Here is a 14,906-nt window from a genome sequence, read left to right on the forward strand (position 1 = left end):
CATGAATTGGATCCCCTACCTTGATGAGTTGGATCCTTTGCCCGGTCAATGTGTATGTGTTATTGAACAGACACAGAGAGAGAGAGAGATTTGTATTAGTTTTTGTATTAATAATGATAATGACTTTAGTGCCCATATGCAACTAGCTCACCATTTTCAATTGATAGAATGCTACAGATTGCCAATACACAAAAAGATGATGTATTATTGGATATAGGATGTGGTGATGGTAGAATTGCAATCTACGCTGCCAAGCATTATGGAATCAGAGCTATAGGTATCGATATTAACCCTGATTTATTAGCCAAGGCTGCTAAAGACGCAAAACAAGAAGGTGTCGAACATTTAGTTTCATTCAAGTAACTATTATTATCCGATTAATTAATTTATTATTACTACTACTATAGCCAGTAGTTTACATTCATTCAATGGTTTGATTACTAATCAATATTTCCAATCAATCAATTTAGGATAAAGAGTTTTGCAGATGAATCATTTGATTTTAAATTAAAAAATATAGACGAAACGATAGAGAGTGTTCATACATATCCAACCATTTTCACATGTTATCTCATTCCACAAGCACTCAAATTAATCGAACAAAGATTAAAGAATATTGTTAGAACTCAACATATTTTAAATATTGATAATCAAAATACTAATAATAATAATAATACAACTACCACCGAATCATTAGAAAATAACAAAGTGGTAAGTACTTTCCAACCAAAAACTATATTTACTTATTATTAATCTTTATTTCTTTATTTCTATAGTATAATACAAGAGTTGTAGCATATATATTTGATATGGAAAGATGGACACATACATATCACGATGAACAATTCAAGATATTTTTATATAATCATACTTCACAAGACAAAGTACCTGTAACTGTGGATTCACAAAATCCATGGATATTATAATATATATATATAATACAATAACTATTTTATTATAGTATTTTTATTATTATTATTTATTATTTATTATTTATTATTATTTATTTGGTTGATTTATTATTATTTTTATTTAAAATAAGATTGACCAAATAAAGTTATAAATGATGGATTCATAAGTGCTATTGCCTTTTGATAAAATGGCTTCATTGCCTTATTATCCCACTTTTCTGGTGTGATACCAAGGAGATATCTTATGATTGGCATGTCATTGTTATGGATGGCAAGACCAACCGATATTTCAATGGTAGCCTGATCATAAGTTCCTATACTCGTCAGATATTGAACAATGGATAGATGACCTTTAGAGACAACACTAGTCAATGATGCTTGTGTGGTTCTACATTCTTCAAAGGTTTCATAAAGAAACTTTGCAGTTTCCAAATACCCCTTTTCACAAGCATTGGCAAATGCCTTGTCTGTACATTTGTGTCCCAAATTACAAAGATATTTGATAAATTCCAAATCTCCAACTGCTGCAAAATGATCCATTACACTTGGAGAATAAGTATGTCCTGATGATAATAATAATTTTACCTAATGTACAAAGAAAAGAAAAGAAAAGAAAGAAATATTGGTTAGTTAAAAAACAATTGATTGATTACATATATATTCTTTTTTTAATTTTGTTTACCATTTCATTTTGATGAAGAATTGCAGTTAATACTAATAAATCCTTTTCTCTAGTATAGGCGTACGGTAAATAAGATCTATCGTTGATAAAAGGTATATTTGATAGATGACTTTGGTTTTGGTATAAATCATAAAGATAGGCCATCACCTCTAGGTTGCCTGGTGATGTTGTGGAGCAAGTTGAAATGATAAGTAAAGATTGGAGATTGAATTGGAATCGATGGCGGTTTTGGACCATCCACTTGACCATCTCCAAGTTGGATGATTGGGCTATGGCAAAGGCCGATGTGAAATGTATGTCGGTTGTAAGTGGCAAGAAAGTGACGAGCAGTTTAAATGCCTGAAATTGTCGTTTCGAGATGAGCGCAGGTCCATTACTTTGATCCTCCAAAATATACCCTTCGTCTTTGACAAACTCACTAAATAGAGTGAGTTTATTGTAAAACAAACATTTTTCTAGTAGCCCTTTGATCTCGAATTTGCCACCACCATCATTAAGGTAAAAAGGATTGCTTTCTTTGTAGAGTGTTAGGAGCGATCGGATTTGTTGGCCGAGTTTAATCTCATCATCTTCCATCCTCGACGAAGCAATGAGCGAAAAGATGAGTGTTATCATGGCGATTCTATTGGTCGCGACAATACTCTGGATGAGATCGTGTCGGTCGATGAGATCCTTGTGAATACGACCAAACGTAGTGATGGTGTGGTCGAGGGGAATATTCTCACGAATATAGTTTACAATGTCGATATTACCACTATCCATTGCCTTGGTAATCAAACTATGGCATGTATACTTTTGGTTGTCCTTGTAAAAGTAGGTGTATAAATATCGGACAAGTTCGACGTTGTTGCTATCGATTGAACGCGACAAAAGGTCTCCTGCAAAGAGCCAATCTTTTGATTTGTGTCGAGGTGGTCTGAATGCCTCACTGACACCATTTGCATTGAGGAATCGAATGACATGCAAGTGACCGTTGGCAGCGGTCTTGCAAGTAGCTTCATACCAAAATTTGTTTCTGCGATATGGATTAACACCAAACAAATACTCGACCACTTCCAAATGACCATTCTCCATTGCACTAAATAGAGGTCCACCATTCATCTTGGCAAACCCATTCTCCACCATGAATTTAACCATATCCAAATTTCCCTTTTGTGCAATGATTCGTATCTTTACAGCTTTGAGGTGATAGATGGCCAACTTTTTAACTACTCGCCACATGTTACTCGTCATTGCCGTATAGATGAGGTCTGCCATTCGTCCAGTCCTACTTATCAAATGGTGTGAACGTCCCACTTGCATGGTCTCCCACTGCTGAAGAAACTGATCTTCCAGTCCATGGATAGCAAGTGTCTTTAACGATGCAGTTCTTAGTTTAGAACCTCTAGTCCATCCCGACTGATGTAAATCCTTTTGAATCATTCTCCACAATAAACTTCTTGTAAATATATTTCTAAAGATTGTAAAAAACAAATCTGTATTCTTTACATGACTTGATTGTTCTAGTTGTTCTAGTTGTACTAGTTGCAGTTGATAACTAATACTATTCATATTAATAGATAGAAGATAGATATATCTATCTTTAATTATCTGTACAGGCTTTGGTGACAAGTGGTAATGAAAATAATCAAGATTTGGTTTTAATTATTTTTATTGAGAATTTCTCATAATTTGCAAAAGACTGTTGCACAGTCGATCAAAACTTGATCAAGTCGTTAGTTTTTAATTAATTTTAAAGAGTTGTAATAATAAATAATAGAGATAATAGTAGAGCTAACGATGGGTAAAAAGAGAAACGCAGGAGGAAACAACAACTCAAATAAACAACACGATCGAGCTGTAAAAGCTTCATTGAGAAAAAGAGAACATAGATTAAAGCATGGAGTATGTTATCATTCATTCATTCATTCATTCATTCATTCATTCATTCATTCATTCATTCATTCATTCATTCATTCATTCATTCATTCATTCATTCATTCATTCATTCATTCATTCATTCATTCATTCAAATTCATTATGTATAAGATTCTAATCTATTTATTTATTTATCAATTTTAGGATGAAAAATGGAAACAATCATTTAATGCATTTCTACAACAATTAGAACCACAAGGATTCTATATAAAGGATGTAGCAGGAGATGGAAATTGTTTGTTTAGAGCGATTGCCGATCAATTGGAAGACAATCCTGAACAACATATGAAGTATCGTCAAAATATCGTTCGTTTTATTGGTAGCAACAAGGAGATGTTTGCTCCGTTTATCGATGAGGATGAAAACGAAACCTTTGAAGAATATGTTGAAGAGATGCAAAGAAATGCAAGTTGGGGAGGAAATGTAGAGATTCAAGCTGCCTCTCTTATCTATCAAGTCAATATTGCCATTCATCAGATGAATCAACCACGTTGGGAGATTATAAACTATGTTGGAGCAAAGTTTAAAATGATTCATCTATCCTATCACAATGACGAGCATTATGCTAGTGTACGATCACTCAATCTCACACCTGCCTCTCTCGCAAAAAATGCTGCTCCCGTTCCCAATATGAGTGCCACTCTCAACAATGATTATACAAATAGCAGTAGTAATGGTAAAAGTGGAAAGAGTAATATTGATGATACTACATTTGCCATTATGAATGCAACCGGTGTTACAAGTGTAAAATTAGTCAAAGAAGCCTTGGAAGATTGTCAAGGCAATTTCGAAGCAGCAATCGATTATCTCATTGCCTTGTCATCACAAATTGATTTATCAAATGGTGGTGGTAGTGCATCTGATTTTGATATAGATGATGATGATAACAATACAAGTACCTCTACAACTTCAACCTCTAGTACCTCTTCCAATAGTAAACCACAAAAATATAAAGGAAAGAAAAAGGAAAAGGATGATGATGATGATGATAATTCAAAAAAGTATGTAAAGGAAGAATGGTGTCATTGTTTACCTCGATTCCAATTACTTACTTTTATCATATTTTATTTTAGAAATGCACATTTAACAAATAAACAAAGAAAAGAATTGGCAGCCAAGGAAAAGAGTGGTGAAGGAGGAAATGGAAACAAAAAGAAAAGACAAACTCATAATATTAATAGAAATGATGTTGAAGATGACACAAAAGTGGAACTTGGGTCATTAAATATTTAATATCATCGTTCAAAAAGATATAATATTAAATTTGTAAATAATAACCATTATAAAATCCAGGAGGTATTTATATAATGAACCATAATATTTATTTATCTTTTTATTAATTTAAAATAAAAAGACCAAAGACGATGGGGATCGAATAAAGAACAATAGGAGTATGTTGTAAAAAAAAAAAAGTAATAGAATAGAAAACTATAGTTTTTGTTTTTTTTAGAGTTTCTTTTGATTGTTCCTAAAAAATAATATTGGAAAAAAATTCTATTTTTCTTTTTTTTTTCCAAATTTGTTGTTCTTGGTTGTGAATTTGATTTGATTGATTGATTCTCGAATTGATTTGTTTTTTTTAAACATAATTAAATACAATTTCTGTTTCTTTGGTTGAAAAAATGTCAGTCATATTGGGCATGGAGAAATGACTTGGGTTGAAAGCATTGCTGTCAATATCTTTTGGAATGATATCTACATGTTTATAAGTCTCTGCAACCAATTTACTGCAAAATGTGTAATCGTCTCTATTCTTGTTTTCCGAAATAAAGAGATGATCTAAAAATTGTAGGAATCTAAATGGTTTGAGGGCTGTATGATGGATCCAGGTAAGTTGGATGTTGGAACAAAATAGTTGTTTTTGTTGGTCTGCACTTTTGGCAACAAATTGTTTAATCGTTTCAATGTTGGCCGATGACATTTGTTGTTTGAGTGGACGAAGAACAAATCTAGATTTTGGATACACAGTGACATAGTATGCCAAGAATCTAGCCATCGAGTGAAGATCTGGTCCTTCAGACTTGTATCCATATTCACTTGATTGTTTTTCACCTGCTGCTTGCCACAACAGTGGGCGATTCAACAGGGTAGGTGATAGATTGGGAATTAATTCGGCCGATGCAAATGATGGGTCTAAATAGATGGCACAATGGGACATTCTTGCTGCAGTGATTGCTCTAACCATTGAACTTGCTCTCTCTGAACCATTCTGAATCAACAATACTGATCCCGTTGAAAAATCTTTAACTCTTTCTTCCAACTGTGATTCAAAATATTTTTCCAATTCAAAAATTGATCCTTTATATTTAGATGGGACTTTAATTTCAAGTTTATATACATTGTCCCATTGTTTTTCCAACTTTGGATCAATAAAATACAATAAAAATATTGATAGATAATATAAAAATTCATATACAATAGCTCTATATAGAAATAAATAAATAAATAAAATAATTAGAAAATGAAGTTCTCCTCTCTTTTTTATCAATCTATCTATTTACCTTGAATAATGTAATAAAAAAGATCGGAATATTAAAACAAAAATGAAAATAAATATTGAAATGTACATTTCGGATTGTTTAGTGATGGGGTGTGAGAGTTGAGAGGAGGAGGAGGAGATGTAGATAGATGGTTGGATGGAAATAAATAAATAAATAAAAGAGACCCTATTTTTGTTTTTTTAAAGTTTGATACAATTTTAGGATTGGAAATTGTATTATTTAATAGTTTTGCGGTTCAGGTCATAAAAGGATAAATGGATAAATAAATATTTATGGATATTTAAAGTAATTTATAAATATAAAACAAGTAAAATAGAAAAAGGTTGGCAGTGGGTCACTACTTTTTTTTAAAAATAACTCGGGAAAAGATCAAACAGATGGATAAAGAATGTGTAAATGGCAATGTTTATTGTCAACAAAACTGTTTGGGTGTAAAACCAAAATAGCACGATGGTCACTAATAATGTCAATGAGTTGGTAGTGGTGGTAGGTCAAGGGTGAAATGAAATTGCCAAACGATCGCAGCAGCAGAGAAGCGACAACTATATTGTTGCTATAGGGAATAGGAAAACTTAAAAAAGTGTAGTGTGTAGGTGGAAAAAGGGTCGGTGGTGTTGGAAAGGGGTGCTGGTTGGTCAAACATATAAAATGTCAATGAGCTCGGATTGTAAAAACACAGAAAAAGTGGTTGGTAAATTGTCAAGAGATGGAAACATAAATAATTGACTGTGAGTTTTATAAATAAACATGTGGATTAAGAGATGAGTGACAATGAGCAAGGATGGGGAGCAGGTAAGTTTTGAGAATATCCCCTTTTGCCACTGCCAATGAGCATGTATCTTGTCGTGGAGATGTTGGCTGAGTGAAAGTTGAACTTTTGATTAACAACAAATAAAATAAAACAAATGTCGACGTTATTTAAAGTTCTAGGAAGGTAGGTTGGTATGAGGTAAGAGGAGTAGTAGTAGGATAGGAGGGTATTGCCATGGCATTTTGTTGGCTATTCTTTTTTTTTTTTTTTGTTTTATAAATAAATTTAAATAATTACCATGGTTCATGGTTCATCACCATTGTGCTGCTATTGCTACCTACTACCTACTATTACTACTACTACTACTACTACTGATAATATTATTGGTTTTCTGCCCTTATCACCCTACCCATGAGCTCATACCAACAAATAATTCTCACTTTTCTCCATAGTTTAATTTGATACCTGCTGTTTCCAACTCTGTTATTGGCAACACAAACTTATCACTACTGGGGGAGGTGGTGGTGGTGTGTATTGAATATCTTAATTTATTGTTCGATGACAAAGACGGGACTACCTACACAAGGGTGTTGGTTTTCCAAAACACCTCATTCTATACCGCGCCCCCCAAACTAATCCCACCACTGATGATGATGAAAATGATATTAAAGTTGTTTGTTGTCACTGCTGTCAATGATGATGGTGATTGCGTGGGCGGTGAGCTGTATTGGTATTGATCTCCAACTGTGGTGGTGGTGATTTCGAATTAATATCCAACCAAATATTTGAATTAACAGTTGCCTCTGGTCTATAATATGGAAATTCTGATCCTAATCAATCACAAAAAAACCGTTAACAATTCATGGTTATACCTAAATGGTGGGTGAGATAGATATGATATGATAGTGAACAACATTGTGATGATTTGTGGGGATAGAATCGGGGTGGTGGTTGTGGTTGTTATTGGGAGGTATGACTGTTTTGCTAAAGAAATGGATGTTGTCTAACCACCCAACACACGAGGTATGATAAATCGTATAGTATGTATCATCCAAACCATGAGGATGAAGGATCTAATATGAGAACCACAATCACTATCCTTCACTTTCAAAAAATGTTATAGTCATTTTGATTCATTGTCATAGAAAAAGGAAATTAATTAATTAATTATTTTCATTGGGGTAGGTGGGTGAGTGAGTGAGTGTTAGATACATCACTTTTGACTCTCTCTATAATGGAAATTTCATTTTGATTGATGATGATGAATGATGATGATATTGTTTAGATTTTATAACCACAAAAAAATACGATTTGTATTGATTTTTTTTTTTTGGAGGAAAAGATGATAAATATAGAACTACCGAGTGGTGTATTTTAAGTTGTTGGGGAGGTGTCTGTCTATCTATGTGTGTATTTATATGTATTATTAATCGTAACCATAATCATAAGTATCTATTACAAAACTAGCTGATAATCCAGGAATATTGTCATGGGTTGGCCATGACGTAATTTTGATAGAATCAGCAACCACTTGTTGATTTGATGGTATTTGAATGTTGGAAACAGCAACTGTTGGGCTAGTTCCAGCAGCAAAATAAAACGAATCCAATAAAACCCATCTCGCTCCATAGTGAACTTGGTTGATGACAAATTGGTAGGTGAGCCCGCTCTGATCGGCAGTATTTACGACATAAATAGCCTTGGTGGTGTGATTACCTCCGGCTGGAAACCATACACACACTTCGTACAACCCCGATACATTGATTGCAAAGTTCCACGTGACCGTTGCAATACCAGGTGTACCTCCGGCAATGTATAGATAGGTTTGGTTAAACGCCTGTATATTTTGTGCAGTCTGCCAATTACCAATGGCAACTGCACCATTTGTTGCCGACATGACAATACATGGTGGATTACCAACGGTCAGATTCATCTTTGTGATGAGTTCAGAAGCAAACATGCCGAGTATCGATGACTGGTATGGAGGATTACCATAGTTTTGATAACCATTTGAAAAGGCAGATATAATTAGCTCTCTACCATTGGGAAGGACGATATGAGCCACCTCGTTTACCTGTGTTTCTGTCGTTCCCATGACCGTATGTAAAATCGTTCCGGGAGGTAATCCAAAACCAAGTGACGTGTACTCTGAAAAGGTTTCCTCTGATATTAAATCGGTAATATAACTTTGTCCACTTGGTACTATTCCTCCATGTGATATAAATAGCATCAACATTGCTGCATCATATGGATCCATTTGATTTACTCCCATTAAATCAATTACTTGTTCTTCTGCCCAAATTGGTCTAAAAACAAATAATAAAAATAAATCAATTAGTTGTTTGTTGTTTGTTGTTATTAAATATTTGTTATGTTTTCTATAGTCTTTTTTTGGATATTTACATTGGACCTGAATTTGATGGATAAATTTTGTTCATAATGGTTTGATTTCCTAATAAACCATAGGAATCTAGGAATTGTTCGACATATTCTCTACGTTTTATCCAAGACAAGAATGTTGATTCATTGTAGGCTGCAAATTGTGCATTTGGTGCTGCTGTAATAGTATCAAATATAATACCAGCGTGAATCGAACTAAAATCATGTATCATTGGTCCTGCTATAATTTGTAAACAATGTGGATCCTTGTTTTGACTAATACACCAACTAATTTTTGAAATAAACATATATAATTAATTAATTAGATAAACATTTACTCTTTCTTCTTATCTTTTTCTTTCTTTCTTTTAATTTGTACATACTTTACAGTTGCAACTAAAAATGGTAAATAAACAAGTCTTGAAACATTTGAAAGTTGATAACCATTATAAGTTGCCAAAGACCATGATCCAATAGGGTTAAAGAGGAGAATAGAAAAGTTTAGTTCTGTCATAGTACCATTGTGAATGTTGAGTAGTCTTTGACGTGCAGCAGAAGCTACTTGTAACAATTGAGGATCATCTTCAATGACGAATGGGAATTGATTTGTAAATTGATTGTTTGCAGAGTAGTCTCTCATATAGACTATGAGAAAGATAACGATAGCCGTGATGACTAGCATCAGTATAGTTGGTAGTATACTCTTTTTAAAGGTTATTTTTCCTTTTGGTTCTCTTGGTTTTAGATAGTATCTATTAAAACTAGCATTTGGTGATGACATTGGTGATAAGAAATGTTGACTACCACCATCTCCTTCGTTCATATGATAGTTTAAATGTTCTGATGTATTTAGTAATGGTGAAGAAATAGGTCCTCCACTTACACTTCCACCGCCTCTATATGATTCTTTTATTTCATTGATTGTTGTATATCTATGTTGAATATGACTATTTGATGAGTTTATACTATTCTGATGTATTAGTTGTTCAGATTCACTATCATTATCATTATTCCCATTTTTCTGTTTCCTTTTATTATTATTATTATTATTATCCATTCTAATTTGCTACTACCAAATGATCATTTATATCTATCTATCTTATCTATCTATACTATCTCTTATACAACCCTGTTGAAGAGTAAAAAAATGACTACGACTCTTCAAACAAAGTCATTTGACACTTCTTTCTTTCTTTTTTTTTTAATAAAAGCATGTTTGTTTGCCGATCGGCTAATTCAATGATTAACTAAATGTTTATATTTCTATTTTACTTTGCTTTACTTTATTTATTTCTTTAATATAAATAATTTGAATTGATTGGAAGATGTTTCCAAGAATCAAAGTATCTTTTACCTTGGTCATAGATTGAAGGTTGAGTTGGTTGCCAACCTAAAAGTAATCTAGCCTTTTGATTTGATCCATTTTGGCTGAGTCCAATACACTCTTGATAAGGGTTGGTAGGTTTGACATAATTGATCTTGACGGGCTTGCCTATTTGTTCGGATAGTGTCTTGACGACATCGACCACTTTGTGAGTGTAGGCAGCTGCAATAAACTCTTGACCTCTAACAGACGTTCTATTCTCAATGGCCAATACATAGAGTGAAGCAATATCAATGTAATGGATATAGGTTGACAATTGTTCTGGACCACCATAAATATCAATCTCTCCCTTTTCAATGGATCTGAAATAGTGAGCTGTATGAGCACCTGATCCACCATAGACAGTTGGTGGTAGGATAACAATACCTCCCAGCTCTTGATATCTCTTTTGATTATTGTTACGTTGTTTCATTAGTTCTGGTGCCGAGTCAATACTGTCACCCTCTGAGATTGGCTTGGCTCCCATCGACCCATATCTCCATAGACCATTGGTATAGATTAGAGTAATGTTTGGATTCTTCTTTGCAATCTCTGTCACTGCATCGAGAACTACCAACTCTGTATCTAAATTGGTATAATCTGCTAGTGCCTCGATGATGACATCTGATGTCTCTGCTACTGATTTCCATGTATTTGGGTCTTGAGCATTTCCAATCACTGGCTTAACTGAAATCATTGAAAGAATTAATATAAAAGAATAAGTAAGTAAGTAACCAACCTATCCACTTTATCTAATTCATTAATTTAGTTACTTTCTAAAGTTGCAAGATGGGAAGCCTTTTCAGGGGTTCTAGCCAAACCATAGACATCATATCCCTTTCTTATTAGCTGAGTAGCTACTTCTTGACCAATGAGACCAGTAGCACCTAATACAAATACTTTAACCATGATTATTTTGTTTTGTTTGTTTGTTTGTTTGAAATTAAATGAATGTTGTTCAAACCCTCACCCTTTTAATGACAAAGGTTGTCGGAACCATGAAAAAAAAAAAGATTTTAAAAAAGATGGTTCCAGAACACTCAGATCTTGCCTCGTTTTCCGTGAATAAAATGGTTCTATGCATACCAACAAAGTACACATAATCAACATGGTATAATAATTATGAGCCTAAAATAATCAATTTATTTACAAACCATATAATAAATTTTTGTTGGTTCGAAAAATGACACCAAATCAAGGGGGCAGGGCTACTTACAATTTGATAAACCTAAATATATTAAAAAGATTGGGAAAAAACATGGATGATGGAAATTTGTAATTGTAATGTTTTGGTAAAGTTCAAGTCCGAGTAGTCAAGTAAAGTAGTTAGTTTTGGGACAAATAAGTTAAACACAAGGTCAAAAGTAAGTGTATAGTGTTTTTGTTTTTGTTTTTTTTAAGAAATAATTTTTGTTTTTTGTTTTTTTTTGTGTAAGTTTATGTAATTGTTAAGGTAAATGTTAACCGTTTTGCCAGTTAGCAAGTTGATAGATAGGATATGTCAGGTCAGTCTGGTAGTTTTGTAAGTGGGTGGTAATCGTGTGTAATTAGATTGATTGACGTGCCGGATAAGTGGGAAAAGTGGATAGATTAGAAAATGGAAAGGAGGGATAGACTAGGAGGAAAGGAAATATAAATTATATTCATGTATTATATATACTATATATACACTATTTATCGATAGATTAGGGTGACGTGGTGAAGAATATAAAGAGAGAGGCGGTAACAAAACCGTATGTTTTTTGAACCTTTTTGGTAGTAATGTCATTTGTCGTTTTGGGGTCATTATGTTGTTGTTGGTAGGGTTGGTTAGGGATGGAGGTTCAATAGGTTGATTATTGTTCCGATGATGGGTGATGATGATGGATTGATGTTGTTGGATTGTAGAAAAAAAAAAAAGAAAAAGTAGTATGTTTGTTGAACTGTGATGATGGATGATAGTGATTGTATGTATGTGAACATTATATTATTATTATTATTATTTTTCTTTTTTTTTTTCTTTCTATATGTTGTTTTCTATTGTTGTTGTTGTTGTTTTCTATTTTTTGTTTTTTTTTATAATCCAAAGTTGGTATTTTGAACACCTTGGAAGGTGAAAGATGATCCGGTTGAGCTAACTTCTGGGACGAGTCCGTTGACTGATCCATTGTCTTCATCAAAGTAATTTGTACAGATTCTGTGGGCACGCTCATAGGTGTCCTTTAATTTGTGGTTTTGGAGTTCATTGATCTTGTTTACACCGCCGGCATCCTCTACGTATTCATAGTACAAGTTGGTTCCGTTTTGGCTCTCCTTCTTGCCCGATTGCAAAATATTCTCGATACCTTCCAAGGCGACGTTTATGATACGGGCGTCGTTGCATCTCAACAACTCACAAAGAGGTGGAATGCAGCCTTGACGGACAAGATATTCGATTTGTTGTGGGGAACCGCCCGAGGTGGCGTTGGAGATGGCCCAGGCAGCCTCCTTCTTGATCTCAAACTCGGCATTCTTGAGGAGGTTGACGAGAGCGGGGATGATGTTGGCGTCGATGACGTCTTGGATCTGCTTCTTGTTGCCGGCAGTGATGTTGGAGATGGTCCAGCATGCTTCCTTCTTGATGGCCTTCTTTGGGTTGGTCAAGAGGTTGCCGAGGAGGGGCAAGGCAGACACGTTGAGGATGACCTGGGTTTGCGAGTCGTCACCAGTGACGATGTTACCGACGGTACGGAGAGCTGGGGTTTGGACGGCAATCGAGAGATGTTCGAGGAGCTCGACCATACGACGACACACTTGGGCGTCGATAACAGCTTGGATCTTCTCGTTTGGACCGTCCGAGAGGTAAGAGAGGGCCCAACAGGCGTCAATAAGAACTTCCTCGTCGAGATGGTAGATGAGTTGGGCGAGCACTGGCAAGGCAATCTTGACCAATTCAAAGCTTGGGGCTGGCTTGCCTCTGCAAAAGTTGGATAATGTCCAAGTGGCATTACGGATCATCGACAACTTGGGTGGGTTTGGTGACATCAATTGGGTGAGGAGGGGTGGGAGGGCACCGTTACGGAGTACCAAGTCACGGCATTCGCAAGAGTCACCGGCAATATTACCCAAGGCCCAGACGGCTTGTTCTCTGACGTCGTCGTTTGGTGAGTTTAACAAGAAAACAAACACTGAAACGGCTCCACTTTCAATGACAACCTTGGTTTGTTCCGGAGATCCAGATGCAATGTTGGTCAATGCCCAAGCAGCTTCAAATTGTAATTGTGGAAAGTTGCTCATTTGCAAGAATTGAACAAATCTTGGTACTACTCCAGTTGCAATAACTTCTTCAATTGGTGGTGATCTCTCTGTGAAATAGTAGTAAGAAAATTAATATTAATATTAGGTGTATTGAAAATACAAAATCAAATCATCATCATCTCAATGACAACAACATACCAATTGAAAGTAATTTTCTAAAAGCAATGGTTGATTGTAAAATGCTGTCTGGAATATTAGACATAACTCCTTGTACCAATGCTGGTAAACTTTCCAACTGTTGTATAAATATACAAATAGATAGACAGAGAATAGAAATGTTAGTCATCATCATATGATATATTTTGCTTCCTTCTTCTTCTTCTTTTGTTTCTCTCTATCTTACCTTTTGGTTGGTAGCAGGGTCCAATCTGATATTTCTCTTCTTTACTAAACTTTCCTCTCTCTTGGACTTTCTGATGGACAAAGCCAACTCTTCACGCTTTCTACGAGCATCGTCGGCATCGACGCTCTTCTTGAATTGACTCTTTCTTTGGTCTTGTTTAGATCTCAACATGATTACTAATTCTTACACTAACTAACTATCTATTATTTAATCTTTGAATTATTCCTTCTTGTTTGTTGTACTGTTAGCTGTTGACTTTGATACAGGTTTGAAACAAGTTGTAAAAAATTCTACAGAGAGAAGAAAAAAATAGAATAAAAGAGAAAAAGAGAAAGGAGAGTAAGTAAACTAGTTTTATGTATTCAATGAAAGAGTGGATGGACAACGACGATAACTATAACTATATATATATATATATATAGATATATATATATAGATATTTACAACTGATATAAATCAATTGGTTGATTGGTTGGTTGATTATTTTTCGTTATTATTATTATTATGAGATATTAATAAACAAACAAACAACAATCAAATTAAAATATAAAGTATTGTCAATTTCCTACTTGCTGTTTGATGTATTTTTGATGTGAAACAATCGCTCTTCTCTTTTCAATCTTGGTAATATTGCTGGTTGTTTGTTTGTTTGTTTGTTGAAAGAAGAGGAATAATGAATGAACAAAAAAATAATAATACGAATAAATTTTCAACAATAATAAATAAAATATTTTGAATGAACAAAGGTGGTAACAGAGCGAAATAGACAGACAAGAGAGAGGG

General features: G+C 34.2%; 7 protein-coding genes across 7 annotated transcripts; 2 read left to right on the forward strand and 5 right to left on the reverse strand.

Annotated features, from left to right (window-relative positions):
* Position 1: 1 nt before the first annotated feature.
* On the forward strand, positions 2–926 carry DFA_12022 (uncharacterized protein; the record flags this gene model as incomplete). Its single annotated transcript, XM_004350909.1, has 4 exons — positions 2–52; positions 130–359; positions 471–711; positions 777–926. 4 exons carry the CDS (start codon positions 2–4, stop codon positions 924–926), a joined length of 672 nt encoding a protein of 223 aa, XP_004350961.1.
* A 102-nt stretch (positions 927–1,028) lies between these two features.
* On the reverse strand, positions 1,029–3,144 carry DFA_12023 (uncharacterized protein; the record flags this gene model as incomplete). Its single annotated transcript, XM_004350910.1, has 2 exons — positions 1,029–1,496; positions 1,594–3,144. 2 exons carry the CDS (start codon positions 3,142–3,144, stop codon positions 1,029–1,031), a joined length of 2,019 nt encoding a protein of 672 aa, XP_004350962.1.
* A 228-nt stretch (positions 3,145–3,372) lies between these two features.
* Positions 3,373–4,982, forward strand: DFA_12024 (OTU domain-containing protein; the record flags this gene model as incomplete). Its single annotated transcript, XM_004350911.1, has 4 exons — positions 3,373–3,477; positions 3,655–4,511; positions 4,584–4,727; positions 4,961–4,982. The coding sequence occupies 4 exons, from the start codon at positions 3,373–3,375 to the stop codon at positions 4,980–4,982; spliced, it is 1,128 nt and encodes a 375-aa protein (XP_004350963.1).
* A 107-nt stretch (positions 4,983–5,089) lies between these two features.
* DFA_12025 (uncharacterized protein) lies at positions 5,090–7,212 on the reverse strand (the record flags this gene model as incomplete). The annotated part of the gene is made up of 2 exons (XM_004350912.1): positions 5,090–5,933; positions 7,190–7,212. The coding sequence occupies 2 exons, from the start codon at positions 7,210–7,212 to the stop codon at positions 5,090–5,092; spliced, it is 867 nt and encodes a 288-aa protein (XP_004350964.1).
* Positions 7,213–8,188: 976 nt separating this feature from the next.
* On the reverse strand, positions 8,189–10,198 carry gol (golvesin; the record flags this gene model as incomplete). Its single annotated transcript, XM_004350913.1, has 3 exons — positions 8,189–9,068; positions 9,166–9,429; positions 9,525–10,198. The coding sequence occupies 3 exons, from the start codon at positions 10,196–10,198 to the stop codon at positions 8,189–8,191; spliced, it is 1,818 nt and encodes a 605-aa protein (XP_004350965.1).
* Positions 10,199–10,436: 238 nt separating this feature from the next.
* Positions 10,437–11,413, reverse strand: DFA_12027 (uncharacterized protein; the record flags this gene model as incomplete). The annotated part of the gene is made up of 2 exons (XM_004350914.1): positions 10,437–11,191; positions 11,278–11,413. The coding sequence occupies 2 exons, from the start codon at positions 11,411–11,413 to the stop codon at positions 10,437–10,439; spliced, it is 891 nt and encodes a 296-aa protein (XP_004350966.1).
* A 1,146-nt stretch (positions 11,414–12,559) lies between these two features.
* On the reverse strand, positions 12,560–14,294 carry DFA_12028 (putative importin subunit alpha B; the record flags this gene model as incomplete). The annotated part of the gene is made up of 3 exons (XM_004350915.1): positions 12,560–13,827; positions 13,919–14,015; positions 14,124–14,294. 3 exons carry the CDS (start codon positions 14,292–14,294, stop codon positions 12,560–12,562), a joined length of 1,536 nt encoding a protein of 511 aa, XP_004350967.1.
* Between the last annotated feature and the right edge of the window lie 612 nt (positions 14,295–14,906).

The sequence above is a fragment of the Cavenderia fasciculata genome (genome assembly GCF_000203815.1).
Source record: "Cavenderia fasciculata unplaced genomic scaffold Scf_EUAJFUG02HR96I-5, whole genome shotgun sequence".
In the NCBI taxonomy this organism is placed as follows: Eukaryota; Evosea; class Eumycetozoa; order Acytosteliales; family Cavenderiaceae; genus Cavenderia; species Cavenderia fasciculata.